The 24,853-nt window shown below is 37.9% G+C and overlaps 1 protein-coding gene across 2 annotated transcripts in view; it reads right to left on the reverse strand.

Moving 5' to 3' along the window:
- Nucleotides 1–7,060: 7,060 nt before the first annotated feature.
- The window catches only part of METAP1 (methionyl aminopeptidase 1), a 58,503-nt gene continuing 40,710 nt past the window's right edge, over nt 7,061–24,853 (reverse strand). For both annotated transcript variants that reach the window (XM_042984139.1, XM_042984140.1), the window contains 5 exons: nt 22,539–22,677; nt 20,899–21,030; nt 17,651–17,794; nt 13,080–13,145; nt 7,061–8,767 (listed from right to left, as the gene is read on the reverse strand). In XM_042984139.1, the coding sequence (XP_042840073.1) occupies nt 8,604–8,767; nt 13,080–13,145; nt 17,651–17,794; nt 20,899–21,030; nt 22,539–22,677 (645 nt within the window). In that variant the 3' untranslated portion in view covers nt 7,061–8,603. The remainder of the gene's footprint in view (nt 8,768–13,079; nt 13,146–17,650; nt 17,795–20,898; nt 21,031–22,538; nt 22,678–24,853) is intronic.

The following is a 24,853-nucleotide window of genomic DNA, read 5'->3' on the forward strand; positions in this document are numbered from 1 at the left end:
TTGGATTATCTTTTTCTGAGTAATTTTTAGGTGTTCTTGTAGATGCCAGTCCTTCCATCAGTTTTATGTTTTAATATATTTTATATTTTTATTTTAATATAATCAAATCTATCAGTCTTTTTGTGGTGCTGTTAAGTAACGTTTAGGATTTTCTTTTATTCTGAGCAATATAAAGCAGCAAACAAAAAATGCTTTCTCTTCCATCCAGGTAATCCATTGACGTTGAAAAAAAATAAAAGCAACATATCCAAGAGTTAGAAAATTCAATTACAGAAAATTATATAAGAGCAACACAACATTCCCCTCCCACAAAAAAAAAAAAAAATGGTTGACTCCTAGAAAGTTTATGTATCTTCCTAGAAGTTTCAATTCACGGAATAGCACATATACATATCCTTTAAAACTACACAAAGGAATACTATTAACATTATTTTGCGCTCTTTTGGTTTTTCCACATGATAGTGTATTGCAGACTGCTGTTCTGTCAACACATCGGATATGCCACGCACATAGTTCTTTTGGTTGGATTGAAGCCATGTGTTTTTTTGTTATTTTAAAAATACTTTCGGGGCGCCTGGGTGGCTAGTTAAGCTTCTGACTTCAGCTCAGGTCATGATTTCATGGTTCATGAGTTCGAGCCCCGCATTGGGGCTCTCTGCTGACATCTCAGAGCCTGGAGCCTGCTTCAAATTCATTCTCTCTCTCTCTCTCTCTCTCTCTCTCTCTCTCTCTCTCTCTCTCTCTCTCTCTCTCTCTCTCTCTCTCCCCCCCCAACTCACACACTCTCTCAAAAATAACTAAATGTTAAAAATAAAAATACTTTTGATTGATACGGCTTAATTGCTCCTGTAAGTGCTTGTGTTTCTGAGAGAGCACTATTTAGTTGACTTAAAAATAGAAAGGTAGCAATTATGGTCATGACCTCTCCTTTTTGGATACCTAGTGCCATTTGTAGAACCAGGTATTGCAACCTAGCTTCTCTCCCATTTTACCTTGGGGGCTGGAGATGCACTAGGGGTCCAAATGGCCCCAAATTATTGTTCTGAGAAAACTGGAAGAAAAAATTAAAACTAGCTTCTACCAAAGCTCTGGAAATAGGCTTTTAACTGTTTTTTAGCCTTAGCCTTCCAGGAACAAAATCTGTCACCTTGAGCAATCACACTAAGAAAATGGACAAGTAGTGTGATAATGTAGGAGAGCTAATAATTCTCTAAAAAGTTTTTTCCATCATTAGTTTTCTTCTCATATATGAGGTATATACACGAATGAGATGGCATTTTTATGCCCACCTACATGAAAAAGTAAAGCCGTTTTAACATAAAATAATGGGGGCACCTGGATGGCTCCGTCAGTTAAGCATCTGACTCTTGGTTTTGGCTCAGGTCATACCTCATAGCTTCATGAGTTCAAGCCTCGCATCAGGCTCTGTGCTAGCAGCGTGAAGCCTGCTTCGGAGTCTCCCTCTGCCCCTCCCTGACTCACTCTGTCTCTGTCTCTCTCAAATTAACAACAAAACCTTAAAAATGATTGCTTTATTTTTAAAAAATAATAAAATATCAAAACAATGTAACTCCAACTTTTGTAGCTGGCCAATGAGGGAGTTAAGTTTATATGATCCTTACTATAAAGATTCTTGGATCATGGGACTATAAAGCCTTTTCAAGATCCTTTTAATATATCCTCTTGGATGGCACCTAGGATGTTGTGTATAATGTTTTTGTTTTTGGAAGAAATAGCATATACAGTTTTTGGAAGAAAGTATAGATAAAACAGGGCTAAAAGCTACTCACTATATGCACATCAGCAAGCCTATCCTGGTTATCCAAAGTTAGGAGGTCTACCACCTGAAAAGTATTGTTGGGAATTTAAGTATCTTTAAACTGCTTTCTTGGACAGATACATAATTTTAACACACAATGGCTAACCCACTATATACTTCATGAAAGTTAGTAAAATGTATTTTTAACTTAAGTACCTAAAATTTTACAGTATTAGGAACTAATTTTAAGCAACTTTTTACTGAAAATTTTTCCTGTACCTAGTTAGCACTTTTCAAATCTTGCTTGCATATTGTGCTATTCTGTTTAACCTGACTGATGTTCACTGGAGTAAGACAGTCTATTTGCAGACATGTCTGGGAACAAGTTCTTTATTACATGCAGAGAACTAACATATAAAGTAGGAACCTAGGGAATGATGAGGTTTGGGGGGACAGAGATGGAAAAACTGCATTACATCCCAAACTGTCACAGTGAACCATTCATGTGTGTACAACTTACATCAAACAAAAAACACTCCAAAAAATATACATAATGCTATTTCTTTCCATTTATCCCATTTGAATGCAAACTTATAGTCAGTAAATTCTCAAAACGTGTTTTGATTTGGAAAAGAGGGAACATGTTTCCCATGCACAGAATGCTTCAGAACATTTTCTGCCTGGCTACCAATCTGCCAATTAGGCTGGTGATCAAAGTCCTAAAGTAACTGACAATTCTTTGGGCCTAGAGACACTGTGTGACCCAGGAAAAAAAAAAACAACTGTAGATTGAGCCAATTTTGTTTCAATACACATGCCAGATTGGATTGTCAGCAAATACCCTTTAGAAAAAAGTATACCACAAACACATTTGGAGAACATTTTATTATATTTAAAGAGATATTTAGATAATAAATGCATAGAACTAAGGGAATCATGTCTTTAAAGAAACAACTACAAAGTGAACAGGGCCATACAAAGTCCTCCATTATACAAATTTCTTTTGGTGGAACTTTATGGGCACTAAGTAGGTGGGATGGTTTTTAAAAGGTGGACTGATTTTTATCAAAGTGGACATCATATCAGAATTCCTTGTGATGAGATAAATTTGCACAAGCCCCTTTCAAGAAAGGAGTGCTAGTCAACTACCTCCAGTTTAAAAATGGACTGAAGCTGGATATATTAAACCAGGATATATTAAGCAACATAAACAGTGAAAATGTGCTTTAAAGTAAGTATCTATTGCTCTTTCTCTAACATAGATCTTCAGACTAAAAGTTCTTATCCTTGGCTATTTTGTTTCCTCAGAATCAGATTGACTAATAAAGTAAAAATTCCGGCCTGAATTTTCTGTTGACCCCTGACCCAACTACTGAAATAAATTTGCTTTATAGTCACATTATATATAGAATAAAATAGTTGCTAATGGTATCATTCCACAAATAGGTCTCTCCATAGATAAGTAGAGGGATTTGTCCTAGTCTTGCAACCAAATAAAAAACTGGAGAAATCAGAGCCCTGGGGTCCTGACTGTTGGTCCTGTGCTCTTCTCATGACACGAAAATACAAATGTACCTACAAGTTTTGGAAAAGTATTAGCACGTTTGTTCTTGAGGGTGAGGTGAGGAGGCCAAGGTAACATGAAAAGGGCTAAGCACCCAGGAGATGTAAGCGATGCCTCTACTAAAAGTTTTACAATGGTAAAAACGTTCTAGACATCAGTAAAAAATAATTACCAGAAGACTTTGAGCCGTAACAAACATATCACTGATACCTTTCCAGGAAGCCTTCTTCACTGCTCCACTGGACTTATTGGCACAGTTTGCTAAGACCCCAGCATTGACACATTTTGCAATATAACCACAGAATCGCTATAGACCAACAGCTGTGTTTTTGCTCCTCCACAGTCCCCAAAATGATGAGAGGCAGCCAAGGCCACCTTATTTCCTGCTTTCTTTTTCTCAAAATAACCAAATACAAAGCGCTATTTTTCTTTTTCATACTTAGCACCAAAAGGAAGAAGAGGTAAAGGAGAGGCTGCCACCAGAGGCTGCTTGCTCCTCAGGGTTCAAACGTGGGGGAGCCTGTGCTAAGCTAACCTTTCCTTGGGTGTTCATTTTTAAAATGAAACAACACATTAATAACTTTTAGGGTATTAGCATAATGTAGCCTACATTGTGAAACAATCTGTTGCTAAGACAATAATGCCCAGATGTTTTTCTCTACTGGAAAATGGGCCACACATCTACATTACAAAGTGGTATCATGTGCTCCTCTTATAGCTCCAGAGTTTGGTAGAGGTCAAACACCAAATGTAGACAGAATCTTACCACACTATCTCAAACCTTTCCAATACTTCTAACTCCCAGATCACTATCCTTCCCATTCCTCTTACTGTACCTTTTGCCCCCAAGATGCACTGTATTGTCAAAAAGGAGCTCACAGTTTACGAAATTTAGGATACAGTAGGAATAAAATTACTTCAAGTAACAAACCAATAATCTATACTCCCTTAGTGAGACAGGTTTCAAGAATCACAAATTTTGCACTTAAGTTCACTGTTGGTAGTGATTTTGATACAGTAATTCTAAATTTTACATGTCTTACAGAATCCAGCAAATAAATATTAATGCTGTTCAGAACCAAAGTTCTCACCATGGGATAAAGCAGATATAAATATGAAACAGAAAAAGATGAGGAAGATTAGTGTTAGATTTGAAAGTATCAGAACGAATTCATGATTTATAAAAAGTACATTTCCTGGCTCTGTTCCCTGAAAGTGCCTGGCAACAAGGACACCCAGTAGCACCCAGATCCTCATTTCCAAATACCATTCCCCATGAAAAGGAACGAGGGCTCCTTGGAGGAACAGCCTGTCCCAGTGTGAGACAGGAAAGCTGTACAATAAACTTACAACATCTTGCTACAGCAAAAAGAAAGCGCTCAAAGACTGATAGGCGCAGGTCACAATGACACATGAATAAGCTTAAAGGTGCTTCTGCTGGCCAAATTTGGGACAATTACAGTAATTAAATAGAATTTTTAAGAATTGATGAGCCCACATTGACAACACTCAACGACCGTGAGTAAAAAAAAGGAGGGGGGAAAATGCTTCTTTGTAAAAGGGTGCCAGCTAATAAAATGTAAATGGAATGCTAGATTTCAGTCTCAATTTGCAGCCACCAATGTAATAAAATAATGGATTCTGGCAAGGATTATCAGTGCACGTTAATACCATTGAGTGAAAAGAATATCCAAATGGTCTTCAAGTATCTCCTCCCAGATTATTTGCTTCAGAAAAGAAAACTATTCTAGGGGCGCCTGGGTGGCTCGGTCGGTTAAGCGTCCGACTTGGGCTCAGGTCACGATCTCGCGGTCCGTGAGTTCGAGCCCCGCGTCGGGCTCTGTGCTGACAGCTCAGAGCCTAGAGCCTGTTTCAGATTCTGTGTCTCCCTCTCTCTGACCCTCCCCCATTCATGCTCGCTCTCTCTCTGTCTCAAAAATAAAACGTTAAAAAAAAATTTTTAAAAGAAAAGAAAACTATTCTTAAAATGGAAAGATCTGACAAAGCAAGTGATCAAACTTATATTGGCAATAATGTGACAGTAACATTGTGTCTCCTGATGTGATGTGACACAACGAATGAGACATACCACATACCATCAGTAGAGTCTTCTGCCAAAATATTTATCTTGAAATTTCTCATGAGAAACTCCCAGAGAAATACAGAAATTTATAAGCTAACTGGCCTGCTTTATTAAGTGTCAATTTCATAAAGCACTAAAAAAGTAGGATTGTTCTAGAGTAAATAAGACTACAGATACAGGACAACCAAATGCATGGGTCTAGATCCTGGATTTAGAAAAGAGAGAAGCTTTAAAGAACATTTGGAAAAAAATTGAGACTCACATTTGAGTATATACTATACATTAGATAATTCTGTATCAATGTTAAATTCCTTGGGTGTGGTACTATGATCAGTAAGAAATGTCCTTACATCTTAACAGACAAGCTGCAATAATAATGTGAAGTATGATGCCATTTGTTTCAAAAGGAAGGTGCTTAAGAGAGAGATGTGGCAAAGTAATGATCGCTGCATACAGATAAAGGGTATATGATCATTTCCTTGTACTATACTTTCAACTTTTTTGTAAATCTGAAAATTTTCAAAATGCAAAGTTGGAAGTAAAAAACTTTTTTTTTTTTTTTTTTTTTTTTTAAAACAGCTTACAGATACCATGAGGGTGCATTCTGGGGGCCTTAGCAAAAAGTAAAGCACCATGCCTGCAATATTAACCAAACACAAAGAAAAAAATAGTAGTTATAGGACAAAAGAATCAAGGTAAGAGGACAAATTCCTCAACCTCCTATTAAATTTCGACCCGTGGCAAGTGGTATTAAAGTGTCAGTGAATGGGTCCTAATGTACCTTAATCGACTACATCAGCAAAAGACATAAAATTTAAAGGCAAATGTTTCCCTGCTTCTAAATTATAATTCCAAGGGGGCTGAAGGACTGGCAGGAAAAACTGTATGTATTACTTTAAAAGCTGACACAAGGGGTGCCTGGGTGGCTCAATCGGTTTGGCATCCGACTTCGGCTCAGGTCATGATCTCACAGCTCAGGAGTTCGAGCCCCGCATCGGGTTCTGTGCTGACAGCTCAGAGCCTGGAGCCTGCTTTGGATTCTGTGTCTCCCTCTCTCTGCTCTTCCCAGCTCATGCTCTCTCTCAAAAATAAACAAACATTAAAAAAATTAAGTTGACACAAAAAATAAAAAGTTAATACACTCTGAAAAGTTGGCAGAATAATGAAACGTGAAGCTTTCTCATCTAATAAACATTTTAAATTAGATATATACAATTAGACTAGAGCCCATACTGTTTTGAAATCTACCAAACCGAAAAAAGCATCATCACCAATGTTAACCTTTTTACAAAAAAATTATCCTATCAAGATATTTTTTTCCTCGAGCTTATATTCTAATGATAGATATCAAAGAAGCCCACACTGTTAATTCCACCATCAGTACCTAAAATGATTCCCTAAATATTCAGCATTCTGTCTTGAAAGCTCTCAAAACTATGGTTGCATCTCAAATACTGCTGATAGGCTCTGGTGAACTAAACACAGTACTGGAATTATGTAGTCGTTAAACTCAAAAAACTCTTCACTCAAATGGTCATGAGTTTATTTTAGATTGTGAAATCAGCCACCCTACTCCCGCCACTTCCCTCTGAAACCCCAAACAAATGCAGCAAAGTTAATAACTACACGGGGCGGGGGGGGGGGGGGGGGGGGGGGGGGGGTGGGGAGGGGATAATCGTTCAAACTTTTAATCTCCCTTTACACATTATATTAACATTCATATTGCAAGGCATTCCATTCACAAATATTACAGTTTGATAAAAAATTTCACACACATACCCCCAAAAGTCTATACCAGATTCAGTCACTTCACTAAATCATTAAAATAATAAAAGTAATGAAAACATTATCATAATTCTTTTAAAGCAATAAAGGTCTGAGGCACTCTGGGAAAGATGTTCTCATATAACATGTCAGTGGTATCAAATTATCTTACAAGAAAGTTACCAGATACCCAGTAATCAAGTACACTCCAATGACAACGACTTTGATCTGATACGTGTTCCCTGGATACACTTCCATCTGGACTGAACTACTGAAAGGAACAAAGATATTGGGCAGCTGGGGTCATTTCTAATGAGGTTCCCAACCATGTCAAGGTAAAGTGTGTTTTCAACACACCACGGATAGCTGCATCTCTACTGCAAGGGAACAGTACAATCTTCAAAGAAGTTCCTTTCTCATCACTACCAGGTTTACTAAATGTCAGAAGCTAACAGCCCACCTGACTTACTCTGCTCACTGCCAAAAAGATTTCAGAACTGTCTCTTCCCATCAACCTCCACAGTGCAACCATTCACCCTTCTCTGAATATCTCCAAGGTTTGCCCTTGAAATAAAATAGAGGGGAAGAAAGGGAGCTTTTTCCCTCCCATTTCGACCAGAAAGAGGTCTGAAAGAGCAATGTATCACAAAACGCTCATGCTCTGAAACAGCCAGCTATCATATGAAGCATGGCTATTTTTGCCAGAAACTAGATGTTTTTAAAACGTGACAACCCTTTTCCAAAGTGAATTTTGCCACAACCATTCACTGACAGAGTCCACACTGGAGAGGAAGTCTCACTGACCGAGTGCTTCCTTACACACAATTACAAGGGTAAATAAGTAGCATGGGGAAGGAGGGAGGCCAAATTCCCAACTGGGAAATAAATCACTGCAAACAATGGGTCCATTTATGACAGCATATAGCACTGTCAGGGCAGAATTAACACAAACCCAGGTCATATAGTGTTCAGGAATTACATACATGGAATTTAAAATGTATACATATATATTTCCATACATATATAATAAAAAAAATCTGGAACAACATATGTTGCTAAAGTTTCAAGGATTCTCATCTTCCACATTCACCTGAAGAGCAGCTGGCTCTTGCTGGCCCAGTTGTGGCAGTGATAAAAGCAACTAGAAGCAGGTTTACGTAAAAAGTGCTCAAAGGCCAAGTGAGAAAACAGGGGTGCAGAGATTTCTGGAGGGAGAGGGAAATACTGAAAAGAGTTGAGAATGTTTCTTTTATTCTTCTCAGCTTTTTCAGACCCAAGTCAAGTTCTTGAGGACACACATCCAATGCTGTAGTCTTCCTTATCTATAGTCAAAACAAAACACGTAATAAAAATCTCCTCTTCCATTCTGTACTCTCAATAAAATGCATAGTACAGCCAGAAGGTATTACTGAGATGTGCCATCTTGGGAGAAATTAAAATTGGGACATGAAGTGAGGCCGCGTGCTATCAAGTCGCCGGGTCAGGATTTCACAGCCAGTGTCCGTGACCAGCAGGGTGTGCTCAAACTGAGCAGACCGCTTTCCGTCTCTCGTCACAGCGGTCCAACCGTCTGGCCAGGTTTCATCCTGCCATCCACCTTAAACAAACAAACAAAAACAATTTCTTAATTCTATCGCTCAGTTTTCTAAACAAACTCTCTAGATAAGTGTATTTGCATATAGTCCTATATCCTTGGATATTACAGAAGCCAATTAGAAAATTCACTATTAAGACTCCAATTTACAAATGGTAGGCAGCTACATTCAAAAGAATGAAACTGGAAAAAAAAAGAATGAAACTGCACCACTTGCTTACATAGTAAGCAAAATACACAACACACAAAAATAAACTCAAAATTAAAGACTTGGAATTCCATGGAACTCCTTAAAGAAAACAGGCAGAGTAATCTCTTGGACATCAGCCTCACCAACATATTTATAAATCTGTCTCCCGAGGCAAGGAAAACAAAAGCAAAAATAAACTATCGGGACTACATCAAAAATAAAAAGCATTTGCACAGCAAAATACACCATCAACAAAACAGAAGGCAACCTACCGAATGCAAAAAGATATCTGCAAATGATAGATCTGATAAGGGGTTAATATCCAAATACATAAAGAATGTATATATACCTCAACACCAAAAACAAAGAATCCAATGAAAAATGAGGAGAGGACCTGAACATTTTTCCAAAGCAGACATAAGGCACCTAACAGACACATGAAAAGATACTCAACATCACTAATAATCAGGGAGCTACAAATCAAAACTACAATGAGATTATCACCTCACAACAGGCAATAACATGTGTTGGTTGGTGAGGAAGTAGAGAAAAAGGGAACCCTTGTGGACTGCTAGTGTAAACCGGTGCGGCCACTGTGAGAAAAATTAAAAATAGAATTACCACACAATCCAGTATTTCCATTACTAGGAAGTTACCCAAAGAAAACAAAAACACTCCTTCAAAAAGATATATGCACCCCTATGTTTACTGCAGCATTATGCAGAGTAGCCAAGATGTGGAAGCAACTCTCAAGCGTCCACTGATAGATGAATGGATGAAGAAGGTACGGCATGCACACACAACAAAGTATCACACAGCCATGAAAAAGGGTGAGATCATGCCATTTGCGACAACATGGATGGACCTAGAGGGTATTATGCTAAGTGAAATAAGTTAGACAGAAAAAGACAAATACTCTTATGATTTCACTTACATGTAGAACTTAAAAAACAAAACCAATGAACAATCAGACTCTTAAATTTTTTTTTTTTAACATTTATTTGTTTTTGAGACAGAGACAGACAGCGAGCAGGGGAGGGGCAGAGGGAGAGGAAGACACATCTGAAACAGGCTCCAGGCTGCTCTGAGCTGTTAGCACAGAGCCTCATGCGGGGCTGGAACTCACGAACTGTGAGATCATGACTTGAGCCAAAGTCAGATGCTTAATTGACTGAGCCACCCAGGTACCCCTGCGAAAGACTCTTAAATAGAGAGAACAAGCAAGTGGTTGCCAGAAGGGAGGTATATGGGGCGGGGTGGGGGGGCGTGAAATTAGGGAATTAAGAGGTACAAACTTCCAGTTATAAAATAAAGAAATCACAGAAATGAAAAGTAGAGCATAGAGAATATAGTCAATAAAATTGAGAGGTGGTGACTACAGTTATCACGATAAGCACCGGGTAATACATAGTACTGTCAAATCAGTATATTTAATCTATACCTAGAACTAATACAATATTGTACATCAATTATACCTCAGTAATAATAACAATAATAATACTCCTATTTATACTTCAACTGTTTTAGTTTTTCCTCCAACTTCATTTTGGTTTTTAGTCCAATGAAGTAATGATGATATTTTAAATTTCCTTGGGTGTGTTACAACTTCACATTTTTTATGCCTCCCGAATACCAAATCAAGATGGTATTTCCAAAATAAAGGCACTGGGTTTCATTTTAGAAAACATATTGATACAGCTCATTATAGAACTATGAGTTAAACATTGAATTAATAAATTTAGCTCTTTCCTGGTACAACTTTGGCATAAACTACAGCCAATATGTATTGTAAAGGAAATCATCTTTTTACACTTTTATTACAGCATTTTTTTAAATGTTTATTTATTTTTAAGAGAGAGACAGAGAGAGAGAAAGAATGCAAGCAGAGAAGGGGCAGAGACAGAGAGGAAGAGAATCCCAAGCAGGCTCTTCTCTGTCAGGACAGAGCCTAACATGGGACTCGATGTCACGAACCATGACCTGAGCCAAAATCAAGAGTCAGACGCTTAATCGAGTGAGCCACCCGGGCGCCCCTATAGCATTTAATTTCTAATATGATTTTTAAATGGCAGGCACACAGATGGTGACAAGAGATTCTACTCTGAAATTTTTGACCACACTCCTCTAGTAACCAGAAAAAAAAGGGGCTAAGAGAAAGAAATAGGATTGGTGAGAGAATTTTAAAAAATTAGAATGAGGCAAAATAGATAGGGAAGGGCTAAAAGAGAAAGGAAACAAAGGGACAGTGAAAAAAGCCCCAGGACAGTGAAAGAAACCACTCTAGAGAAAGAGAGAAGGAGGGGAGGCAGAGGTAAAATGAGAAAGTTATGCAATTCTGGATACTACTATAGAAGTGTGTTTATAGAGACTTTCTTGTCTCCAAATTAGATGTCAAAAAAAATCAATACAGCCTTCATTTTGAGTAATCTTTACCAAAGATTAGGTCTCACTGACTCACACAAATCCTAGAACACATATATAAACTGCAGTGAAGTAACCTACTTTTACAATACTAAATCCCAGCCTAAAAAGAAAATATGAGGTAGCTTAAAGAAAGTTAATTCATGCTTTGTCAAACATGTAAAGATGACTATAACTGGGTATTTTCTTATGTAATGAATAACCTTTTCACAACTGGATTAAAGACATAATACTTATCTAACTTCACTGCGAACTGCTTACAAAAGGTTCTTTACCAATGTCAAGTCAAACATATCTGGATCCTATTCTGAGAAAATTCAAATTCTTCTTTGGATTTGAAACTTTCCACTCCAGAGCTAGGATTTAGCCTGAGTTACACTGAAGTATGTATGCTATAATATGATGATTATCTGAACAGGCTCTATGAAAAGTTATTTGCTTATTCTTGGAAATACCACACTGTGTCTCACCAACCAGGTGCCAGTTAATGAAAACAGGTATGTAACCAAAACTACACTTTCTTCTCAGTGTCTTACTTTTTTCTGCTAATATACCTCCCGCCCTCAGACTGGTTCCACATGATCAGAACTTAATTCTTATTCCATGACAATGACAAAAACAGTACCTTGCATGTTTACAGCCCTTAAAAGGACACAAGGTATTTTGTGCTAATGTAAGTCGTCTCAATTCTTAATAGCTGCCCTGGGGAGCTGGCAGGTTAAAGACTGTAATTCCACTTTACAGAAAAGGCAACAAAGGATCAGGTTATAAGAAGGCAGCCTGTAGGCTGAATTTAGTGACTCACTTTTAAGGAAGGCAATCTGACAGAAGTAATGGGATGTCACTGCCAAGATCAGGTTATAAAAAAGACCGGAAGGATACAGAGAGGAGGTATCCTTTAATGTAGGCCCCAGGACACACCAGCCCCACTACTATAGCCTCACTGCGTCCCCTAATCCCAACAGAGGACTGGCTGAGAAGAAAGGTGAAGAGAATATCCGACCATCTGAGCGACAAGCTCTAATCATGACACTGGGTCTTTATCAATGCTATGAGCCTGCCACGGGGAACAGTGACAGTGAGGACATAAAACTGCCAGCGTAAAGTATGTCTGTGCTGTGCTTTGTCCACAAGAGCTAAATAATGCCACCTGATGACCTGAGCGCAGACCCTGAGCAGGCAGAACAGCTCATGAGTTTGGTCTAAGTCAGCTGCCACGTAACTAGCTAGATGACTTCAGACGAGTTACTTACCTGCTTCAAGGATCAGTTTGCTCTTCTGTATGATGGGGATAGCACCTACCTCGTAAGTTGTGGAGAAGCAAATCATACACCTGTGTCTGCCTCGAAGTGAGTGGCTCTACTTCTTTTTCCCTCCCCCTGGACACCCATCAAAAAGCTACACAGGCTTAATGGAGGCTCCTGTTATTACAACACACCCTTTGACAGAATCTTTTATGGAAAGGGACCGGGATTCAAGTACTTCAGCATCTGACAGCAGAATTACCAGACAGAAAGCACTGCTTTCTTGCCAGCCCTTACAGTTTTCAGTTCTCTACATGATACTGAATTGAGCTTGAGATGCGACTGGGAGTGGAAATGAACCAAAAAGAAAATAAACAGAGCAGACCACTGATCCGATCATGAGTGACCAAAAGTAAATTAAAATTCAATTCAAGAACATTATAGTATCCTTTTTTCTCACCTTCACAAATCATTGGCTCAATTGTAAATACATGGCCAGCCTTCATCACTCCAACTGCTTTATTTTCTGAAATTAAAGAAAAAAAATTCTCAAAACCCAGCTAAAAACCACCAGCATACTGTTGAACAGCTCCCTTGTCAGAGTACACAACTTACATTCCTATCAGTGATTCTTAAATTCCTCTCTCCTTTCCCAATTCCCCCTTCTTAAAGGGGATCATTCAACAAACAGGTATTTTGCAGATATCCACCTGCTGTGGGGGATACTGTCCTAGGCATATTTTAGTCTGCTTCTATTTTCTCTAGGAAAACACAGAGATGTCTGCAAAGTGATTTCAGATGTAGTTATCACTTCTATGAAAAGTACCACCATTTATGTTATACCAGGAGTAGAGTTGAAATCATGCAACCAAGCAAAGTTCCATTACTCACCCAGATATTTAAAGGAAAACAACAGATGTTCCAGATTACGCCGGAAGCCTCGCACCTTTTGGGCGGGTGTGTGGATGTGGGGTGAGGGGGGAGCAGGCACACAGCCCACAGAAACAATGGCACGATTCTCGTGAGGCTTTTATGTTGCCTTCTTTTTCTTATCTTCAAAAAGGAACAAAGCCTCTATGTATGAACCTACTTTTTTTTAATGATGATAAAACTATCCCTTTTTATCTGAAAACAGAAATTCCATTTTCTCCCCCAAATACTTTTTTAGCTTTTTGTTCACTAATATGAGAGTATTTTTCAGGACCATCATGAAAGACACAACGATGAGTTCAAGTATTCAAACTGGTCATCCTCCAAAAAAGGCCAAAAGGTAAAAACAGGGATGGACATTTTTAGATAATCTCAGACAAAAATGGAGAATCAGTTTAAAGTTCCAATTAAAAAAAAAAAAACAAAAAACTGATGTGAGCGTCAGTAAACAAATGACTGCATTTGCTCTGCTTAACCACCAGATGGCAACAGCACTGGCTTTCAGGGTTTCTTGGTAAGGCTGGTCTTGGAGATGGTGGCTTTGGTAATGAATGACACGTGTCCAGAGGCTGAATCCACTAAACGCCATCTAGATGTGATCTAATCTCACCTGCACATTTATATTCCTACACATCCTTCCTTGTGAAAAGCCATCATGCTGCTTTTCACTCTCTTACGTGTTGCCAAAATACACGCACTGCAGATTCCAAATCTGGACTTTCTAAATCATCCTAAAATCTGAGAGGCAAAAAACAATGACTTATTATTTCTAAGAACTTTCTTTCCTAGTGACCTGCAACTTACTACATATAAAGAATTGGTCATATTCCCCTGGGGATATGTATTTTTTTTTTACTGTCGAAAGGGTAGCAGTGTGATGTCACAGAAAGAAAAAGGATAAAGGAATCTGGAACCAAGCTGTCCCACTGCTGCAGCACTGGAAGCATGTAGCCTCCGAGAGCACTTGCCAAGTGGCTAGTCAGAATGATGTCAACTGTTCAGTGTAAAATACATGCCGATTTCAAAGATGAAATATATATCTCAATCATTTTTACAATGGTTAAATGCTGAAATGCTAATTTTGTGAATGCAATGCATTACATAAAATATATCATTCAAGTTAATTCCACCTATTTATTTTTTTTTACTGACCACTAGAAATTTTTAAATTACATAGGCACCTCACAAGATATTACTATTGGGCAGTGATGAAACAGAGACTCAAAGTTCCACTCCCTTCTTCTGTCACTGACTCATTATTCTAGAAGTTACCACTCCTACTCAACTTAACTCATGGTTTCAGTTTCTCCACGTACCTCACTCAGCAAACATACATTATCTGATTGACTACACGACTGCAGACAGTACGCTAAGTACTTCTGTAAAAAGCTGTACCCGCTCTACCATCTACCTCACAGATTATTTAACATACATTCCAAACGTAGGGTATTATCATCATTACCTCTCAGCCCTAATGACTTAAACAAAAGGAAATCAATTCTCACAAGGACTTCTCTAACACAGAAGGCATGGAGGAAGTTACACAACAGTTTCCTAGTTCCACCTTCAGCTGGTTAGGAATATGGAGTTACAAGCCAAAGCAGGGATCATTTACACATTTCAAAAGGTCTCAGCTGCACAAAGACTCAGCAGTTTCCTTTTACACTTCCCTAAAGTGATCACAACATATTTTAATATATATATAAACCTGACTGAAACTGGACTTTCCATAAATGTATCAAACATATGAAATCAAGTATACCTGGCCCTTGCTTTTTTCAGAACTGTTTTTTTATTTCTAATTAAATGGTTTTATGTATTTTACGGACACGATCATCACTGACCCATGTCCCCTTCTCCCATAAATTCTATCTTCTTCCATCTCTTTATATAATCCATATCTAAACCTGAGTCTGTCATTTGTCAATTCAGTAAGTAAAGGGAATTTTTTTCACCCCCCGCCCCCGCACACACTCTTTTTACACAAACATACACACACTCATGTATTCCTGTAATCAGAGTAGCCACTTCCATTCTGTTAATGGAATGCACATCAGATTACAGGGCTTACCAGGAAGGAATTAAGTTGGCTACTTATTTTCTGTTGCTAATTTTTATTTCAAGCACAATTCACAGCTTATATAAAGAAAACTTCGTGGTCTGCTAATAAATGTTTGCTGATATGTACCAAATGCTGTGCTCCAAACTACTTCTCCAGCTTCTCCCATTGAGAGGTTTCTCACTCCTTTCCCTTTTCTTCACAACTACTGACATCTAGAATCTTACCACCTCACACCTCGACTACGGCAACAAGTGTGCATCAGGCTGGCTAGACTAGCTCACACCTGCAATACACTCTAGACAACACTGCCAAATTTGTCTTCCCAAAATAGCAACTTCACCTTGTCATTCTTCTGCACGAAAATGTTTCCGATAATCCCAGCAAATAAAGTCAAATATCCTTGGTCTGGCAATGCCTCCTGCTGTATTATTAATATATAGTACTCAGCCCTAGCTCATCATGTCTCTGTTCACTCTCAACTTGAAACATCTATTCATGCTTCCTCTCCACCTGGAATTTCTTCCTCATCTCCACCAAGCCAAAATTTCAACCATTCTTTTTTTCTCCCACAGGAACTACACCAAACTGCTTTGGTCCTTACCAGGCAGCACAAAGTATGGGAATCAAGATTGCCTCTAGAAGGACAAAACCTAGTCTTGGTATTTATTTACTAGTCTATGTGAACCTGAGTAAATGAAGTACTTTTCTAAGCACAGAATCTGCATTTATTTATTTATTTTGTTTATTTATTTATTTAGCAGAATCTGCTCTTTAAAATAGGGCTAAGAAATTATTCAGTTGTGATGATCAAATGAAATAATGTATATCCATCATTATCATCATCATCATCATCATCATCCTAAAAGTTAACACTAATTGCTTTCCATGTACTATCTCACTTAATCCTAGTAACAATTCTAGGGTAGGTGCCACTCCCTACTATTGTTCAAGATGAGAAAACTTAAGCACAAGAAATTATGTGAAAGTGCCTACACAGCAATAACTCACATATATTTGTTAAATTCCTTCTTAGGTCGCTTACTGTGGACAGCTTTCACTTCTAGCACTAAATAAACAGACTTATTCCTGCATGCCTTATCTCTCCAAGAGAAAAGGTTTCTGGAAGACATTAATTGTCCCACACTTCCTTTCTTATTCTATCAGATAGCACTCAACTTGAAGAAAAAGGTACTTCATTTATCTCCTTTATTTATACCAACAAATAGTACAGTATCTGGTATATACTACAAAATCAAACCAAGCCAAACCAATTTCATTTAAGGAATCAAAAAAGTGACAGCAGAGAATGCCTGGTGACTCAGTCTGACTTCAGCTCAGGTCATGATCTCATGGTTCATGAGTTCAAGCCCCACATCGAACTCGCTGTGTCAGCGCAGAGCCTGCTTCAGATTCTCTGTCTCCCTCTCTGTCTGCTCCCCACCCGCTCATGGGTGCACACTCTCTCCTTCTAAAAAATGAATACACATTAAAAAAAAAAAAAAAAAAAGAAGAGTGATAGCTGGACCCATGGCAGAGGCTGGTGACCAAAATTAGGTTACTTCTCTGAGAGTCCTCAGCTAGATTACACTTCCCAATCTCCTTTTCAGTTTAGTGTAGCCATGTGACTGAATTCCCACCAATGAAAAGTAAATGTAAGTGATCTATGCCAATTTCAGGCTGGTTCATTAAAACCTCCCAAAGATACCCCGCTCCATGCTTTTCCCCCTCCTCCCAGTATCTACAGATTAGAAGAATAACTCCCAAAGTGATCTTGAAAGGTATAGGTTGGCGATGACAGAACCTGGGTCACAGAATAATTGCCGTATCACCACCACCCCAATAGTGACCAAACACATTTTGGACTGTTAGGTGAGCAAGATAACAAATGTGTATTGTGTATGAGCACATATACATTTTGAGGGTCCATTTATAACAGTTAACAGAAAAATAAATACAAAATAGTAGGTCCTGTTAAATGTTTGAATAAATATTTGTTAAATAAATGGTTAGCAAACAGCAAATCTTTGGGTAGTACTTACTGGCATAATGGGGTACATTAGGGGCTGTATGAAAAAGCTTGTGGATTCCATGCCCACAATAGCTTCGAACAACTGAAAACCCATTTGCTTGGGCATGCTTCTGAATAATGTTTCCCAATTCTCTGTATCGAACACCAGGTTTCACTGGAAGGAAAAAAGAGGACTCATGACAAAGTAATAGTAAGTGACACTTACTGCCAATTACTATCTATGTGCCTGGAACCTTTCCAAATGCTTTATATGCCTACATTACATGCCTACACATAAACATGTACTCATATGCCTATACATAAACATGTTCCTCACAAAACTTTCAGATGAGGAAACCAAGGGAAACAGATACTATGCTGCCAATAAATAGCAAAGTTGAGATTCAAACTAGTAGCACCTGTACTTCCTCCTTCGGTGCAGAAAGGGACACATGTGCAGTACTAAGGGGTTGAGAGACATACCTTTCGCTTTCTAAATAGACAAAAGAAAGGGGCGCCCAGGTGGCTCAGCCCGCTGGGCATCCCAACTTCGGCTCACCACTGGTGGGTTCGAGCCCCACATCGAGCTCTGTGCTGACAGCTCAGAGCCTAGAGCCTGGGATTCTGTATCTCCCTCTCTGACCCTCCCCGGCTCACACTCTCTCTCTCTCCCAAAAATAAACATTAAAAAAATTTTTAAATAGACAAAAGAATGGAAAACAGGCATCTCTTTCTCTCCTTCTCTAAGGTCAAGTGTGCTATCCTATTAAAGCGAGCAGAAGAAGTAAAGTAGGAAAGAGCACCAGGACAAAAAGCAATGTCCAGAAAGTAACTTGGACTTATCCTTAGTTTCAGAGTGATCAAGTTCTCAAAGGATTACTTCCCCTGGGCTTCTTTCCCCATAAAAGTGATCCTCAAATTACTCACAGTTGCCTCTGAAGACAGTCCTGAGGATAGGGTATAGAAAGATACTTCTCACTATATACTTCCTGCTCTGCTTAATTTTTATGACTTTTGCCACTATAAACCAAAACAAACAAAGTGGTTCTTGTTGTTGTTATGGCTGTCCCAGCACTGAGACCCCCAAGGTGGGCGCTGCCCAGACTCCCAGAGAACCTAGTCATGGTTCTGGTGCTCCAACTCCCTACAGTCTCCTAACTCTGCCTCCCTGATTTTCAACCTGTGGTTCCAGTACAACGTATCACCTCCAGCCAATCAAATCTCTGGGCAAACAGCTCCAGGAATTATTTCAATTAATATGTACTTGTTCTTAACTCTATGTTCCAGCTTGACTGTTTTCAGGGGTGGGAAGTTAATAATGTTGAGGAACAAGGCTGACTTGCATAATGATTTGCTTGCATTCCCATCCAAGCCTTCTTATCAGCCCCAGTCACGGGGGAGCAAAGCAAAACTTTAACCCATTTTGTGCAATATACAACAACAACAAAAAATCCCTGTTCAAAAATAATGAGAATAAAAGACAGGAGATTTCTCCCTAATTCTCAAACTAGAGGCAATTCTCATCCCAAGGATCCACTTCATAAGTACCTGGAGATGCTTTTAGTTTTCACCACTAGGAGGGCCGGTGCAAACTGGAATCTAGTGGGTAAAGACCAAGAATGTGGCTAAGCATCCTACAATGCACAGGACAGGCCCTACAATAAAGAATTACCAGACTCAAAACAATTTAATGTGTAGATTGAGAAGCCCAATTCTAAAAGGATAATTTTAACAACAGTCAAGCTCTACTGCTCTATACCATGTTGAGCAGCCAAGCCAGTAGAAAATAAGGGGCAGGAATGATACATACAAAGGTATTAATAGCACTTTCCAGAGTTCTATCCTGGCTACTGTGACAAAGACTTTGGTATCTGGTAGTTTCTTGATAAGTTCTATTCCTGTGTCTTTGTAAAACAACATTTCAGCTCTCTGGTTATTTCCATCAACTCACAGAAGAGCAAAAAGGATATAAACATCAAAGATACTACCTGGCAGAAACCCTAAAAATTGTTTTAAACTACAACTTCCAAAAATGAGAAACTAAACACTAAAGAATATTAGCTTTTACATAATCAACACAGATACTTGAAAGTATCACATTTTCATTTTTCATTCCTCTAACTTAATTAGTAAAAATGTCATCATTTTCCATGCATGTTAAAATGGACTCAAAAAAATAAAAATAACAGATCTATGTTATCAGAGATAACTATGTGTTTGTCAAAGAATGTGGTCCTGTCCAATACTTTGTTGATGATATATCAGGTTTATTGTGGGGGAAAGGAAGGTGAATACAGATAATATACTGAACAATATAGCTAAAATGTCATGGGATTCAACCTAAAAAGTTGTTTGAACTCCAACTGTCCTTTTAGTAACAGTCTGCTAACATTCGCAACAAGCCATTCTTTCTCCTCCTAAGACATACTATAAACAACAACAACAAAATCTGTATGAGCTATCTGAGTGGACAAAGACAGCCTGAGAAAAATCCTACAGAAATATACCTGTACTCAAAGATATTATTCACTACAATAGCAAGACATCTAGAAAACACCAAATTCTAGTAGGGGAATACTTGTAGAAATTTTTATAGTATGAAATATAATATATAGCCATTAAAAGAAGGGGGTAGATCTATGCATGCAAGTACATATGTTAATTGGGAAAAATCACAAAGACCCTACTGGGAAAACATACAAATTACAGAATACTACAAATATTATAACTCCAATTAACCTAACTAAACACATACACATAAATATATGTGGTATGTGTATGTCCATCTGTTAATGTACAGGGGAGAAAAAAAACCTATATGTTAAAAGCAGATACCTCTGGGAAAAAAAGATATAAAAAGGAAAGAGGTAAGTATAAAGGAAGATCGTTCATTTTTCTCTCATAATCTAGCATTAATTTTTTTTTATAATGAGAACATAATACGAAAGAATTAACACGTAGGAAAAAAACTGCACTTAAGAACTACACATTTCTATACACTTATCATGTTATACATATAATATACATTCCTCCTCATTTATCGGTCAAAGAAAAGAAAGATAAATCACAGAAGAGATAAAGGATGATAAGCAATCATCTGGTCCACCTCATCAAGGGATCCCCAAATCACCCGTATACCCATCACTGCTAAAACCCACGCTAACTCAGGCAGGGTAGAGGCAAAGCTGGAAAGGGCAAGGAAAGAACTGTGGAGGAACGAGCCATCTGAAGCCCATCAACACGTAACAGCTCTAGAGGGTGCCCAGCACTGCCACTCACCTGCGTCAATGGCTTGCATCAGGCACTCATACGTGGTCTGAACCAGTTTCCGTGCTCCCTCGTCCACATCTCCGACAAAAAACGTCTCATTCAAGTCCCCATGGTAGCCATTGCGATAAAGAGTGATGTCCACTGTAAAACAATGTACAAATATATAGACCATATTTTTGTTTCAAAATAGAAGACATTTCTCCAACATGACAGCATCAAGCAGCTTAATGAGAAAGACAATTTCTGCATTCTCAAACTAGACACTAATGGATATACAGTTATCGCCTGAAAGACATTCCTTGTCTGTAATGCAACTAAACTCACTGTGGCGGAAAAGGATGTGGTCACGCAGCACAAGCCAGATGGTGGTCTTTTATACTTACAGTACTAATTAGATCATTTATGTCAGAAGAAATGTATTGAGGATACATTCACACAAGATCAATAAGCAATTAATAACATTAAATGGAGGACTATGCTACGTTTTGACATTAAACAGAAAATACTGCTTTCACTTACTGTCTAACGCGTTTTTTTCTCTTCCTAGTGAATCACTAAATAAAAAAACTTATACTGTTCTACACTTATTTTTTTCAAAAACTCATTTGCTTTCACTTATTTGTGAATATTCACCCTTCCTTATGTCAACATATTGAATACGTACAGACTACTAACATACAACTGTAATACACTAAATGTATGTTAAATGAGTTTTTTTAAACCATGAATTTTGACCAACCTACAGTATCACGATACAGGTGTGTTGGCTAGCACAACACGTACATGCCTGAAAAACCTCACACATTATGTAATAAACGTGTAAAAACAAAATAACAGGTTTGTATGAAAAATAATAATTAAAAATAACAGGGTATGTATGAAAACAGGGTTGGGCAAAAGCCATGGCACTTTGTAAACAGATACCCTAACTAAAAAATAACAACCGAACAAGAAGTGTTGGCTGTCTCCACTATCACTCCCAGTCAGCATCATAGGCAAAGCATCCCCTGCAGCCTTACCACTTGGGGCTCATGCTTCCTCATCTGACAGGTAAGCGTTTGAAGGTTTCTGATTACTAACAAGACCAAGGTCATCAATATTAAAAATACCATCTAGGGATGTCTTCTTCATCGGTATTTCTTTTTATCACAGCTCCTTCCTCTGCACTTGCAGCGTCCCCAGATAGTTTAACACAGTGGCCCCTGTAGCCACTTTCTGAATTTCTTACATCAAGGAAGGCATTTCTGTAGGATTTTACCTTTTTTCTTAAGATCTTCATATATTACTAAAAATTTTTCATTCCCTGTAAGAAAGCCTGCCCTGATCTCTTCAACACCATTAGTGGACTAAAAGAAAAGGCAGGGGGGAGGAGTGAATCCCACCTGAATCAACATTACTTCCACATTTCACTGACATCTTCCACGATTTGTCAATCACAATCATGCTGTGCCAAACATATCATACTAGAAGTACTTAAAATCATAAAAAATGTTTCCACAGATTTAAGATTTCTTTAAAATTTTAAATACAAAAAAGGGATAAGTTAAAGACAGGAAGCAAGTAAAGAAAACACAAGTCACTATCAGACTCCCAAAACCTTGTTATTGCTTTGCTCGTGGTGACAAAAGTCATGCTTACACATTTCTTACCGTTAACAATATCACCTTCTTGCAAGGGCCGTCTGTCTGGAATCCCGTGGCATATCACTTCATTCACTGAAGTACAACAAGACTTTGGGAAATTATAATAATTCAGGGGAGAGGGATAACAATTTCTTGCAATACATGCCTATAAGAAATTAAAATACAGAGAAAATAGTTTGGAATGTGCAAAAGAAAAAAATCTATATGCAATTAACCAGATTTTAAAATTTTTTAAATGTGAAAAAAACTGTTGTACAGATGCTCCTAATGAACTTATTTAATATATCATTTTAGAAAAAGTAATAAATATTATCTTAAACAATATACATCAGACTGTAGACAAACCAATTTACTGGTAAGTGCAAAAGTAAAGCAAGTTCATATATTATAACTATTTCCAAGTACACACAAATGTTACTATATGAAGATTCTAGTTTGGAATTAACTACTCTTTATTAAAAATATATTATTTAAAATAAAAAGATAATATCTAAAACAAATATTAAATGTACTTTTAATGTAATTATATCTTATAACCAGCTTATATATATCCTTATAACCAAAAATGGAATACCAGCATAATTAAGAGATGACAAAGTACTTCCTGATACATTTTAATCACTACATTCACATGGAACAACAAGGGAACCTCTAAGAAAATGGTCTGGTTTTCCTTAACAAGTCTTATTTTACTTGGATGTTTTTACACAGTGGGAGTTACAACATATATAATTTCTGTTTCCATACTACCACACAGTCTTCAGACCAATAAATACTTGCATATAATATGATTTGTGAAATATACCATAATTTTACTGGCAATTCCACTACTATTAGAAATTTAAATGAAGTTTCCTCAATTACAAAAAATATTACAACCAGTAACTATATGGCTGTCACTTTTCCCTTATTTGATGATATGCTTCTCACAGCCAGTATAAATAGTTTAGAGCACATAGCAAATTGTTTTGACTAAAAATGTCAACTCCATCATTTACAAGTTGTGTAACATTGGGCAGTTAACCTCTGCCTCAGTTTCCCTATCTATACAACAGAGAGGACAGTGGTATCTAGCTCATGGAGTTGTTGCAGACATTAAATGAGTTAGTGAAAAAGCACCTGGCCTATAGCAAGCATGCAATATGCTACTACTGCATACTACATATTTTATAACATAGGGAAGAATTCCCCAAAATCAGAATTTATAAATTTTGAATAAAAAATTTTATAAACGTTTTTTACTGCTCAAGAAACATCATCAAATTCCGTTTCGTCCAATTTACAGTAGCACAACCATGCAAAAAGAGTACCAGCTTGGGGTGCCTGAGTGGCTGGCACTCAGTGGTTGGTTAAACGTCCGACTCTTGGTTTTTGGCTCAGGTCATGATCTCCTAGTCCGTGAGTTCGAGTCCTGCATCAGGCTGTCTGCTATCAGCACAGAGCCCACTTTGGATCCTCTGTCCGTCCCCCCCCCCCCCCCCCAACTCCACGCTCTCTCTCTTCTCAAAAATAAACATTTAAAAAAATTTTTACAGAGTACCAGCTTCATCTCCACAGAGACTGTGGAAATAAACGTCTTTAAAATACTTAACTAATTCAATAGGTCTTCATGATTTGCGTTTGATTACCAGAGCAGGTTTAATTAGTTTACCATATAATTTATTAACTAGTTTTGCTCGTCTTATGAACAAGATATTCATATAACGCGTGTACTCATGTATGCCAGGGTTTTAAGGTCTCTCCATGAAGGATAGGCAATCTACCCCTATATCATATTTAGTACAAACATTTACCTGTTTACTGCCTTGTCATTGTAGAGATGAAAGGGAACATTTTGGGGTGCCTGGCTGGCTCAGTCAGAAGAGCATGCAACTCTTGATCTCAGGTTCATGAGTTCGAGCCTCATGATGGGTGTAGTGTTTACTTAAAAAAATCAATTTTTAAAAGGAGGGGGCATTGTTCCTACTAATCTAGTTTCAGAAGTTGTATTCTTTTTTTATTTCAGAATATTTAATGTACATAGTGGCATGATTTATTTAAAGCAGTAACAAAATTAATAATTTTATAAAAGTTAAAAATGTGAGGTTTTAGAAACAAAATATTTCAAGCTCACCTCAGACCTCAATGCCACAGATGGTTAAAAATGGTAATAATGACTATTCAATATTTTCTTTTAAAAGATTTTTAATTTTTTTTTGTACATTTATTTTTGATACAGACAGAGCACAAGTGGGGGAGGGGGAGAGAGGAGGAGACATAGAATCCGAAGCAGGCTCCAGGCTCCAGGCTGTCAGCACAGAGCCCGACATGGGGCTCCAACT

The sequence above is a fragment of the Panthera tigris genome, chromosome B1 (genome assembly GCF_018350195.1).
Source record: "Panthera tigris isolate Pti1 chromosome B1, P.tigris_Pti1_mat1.1, whole genome shotgun sequence".
Taxonomy (NCBI): domain Eukaryota; kingdom Metazoa; phylum Chordata; class Mammalia; order Carnivora; family Felidae; genus Panthera; species Panthera tigris.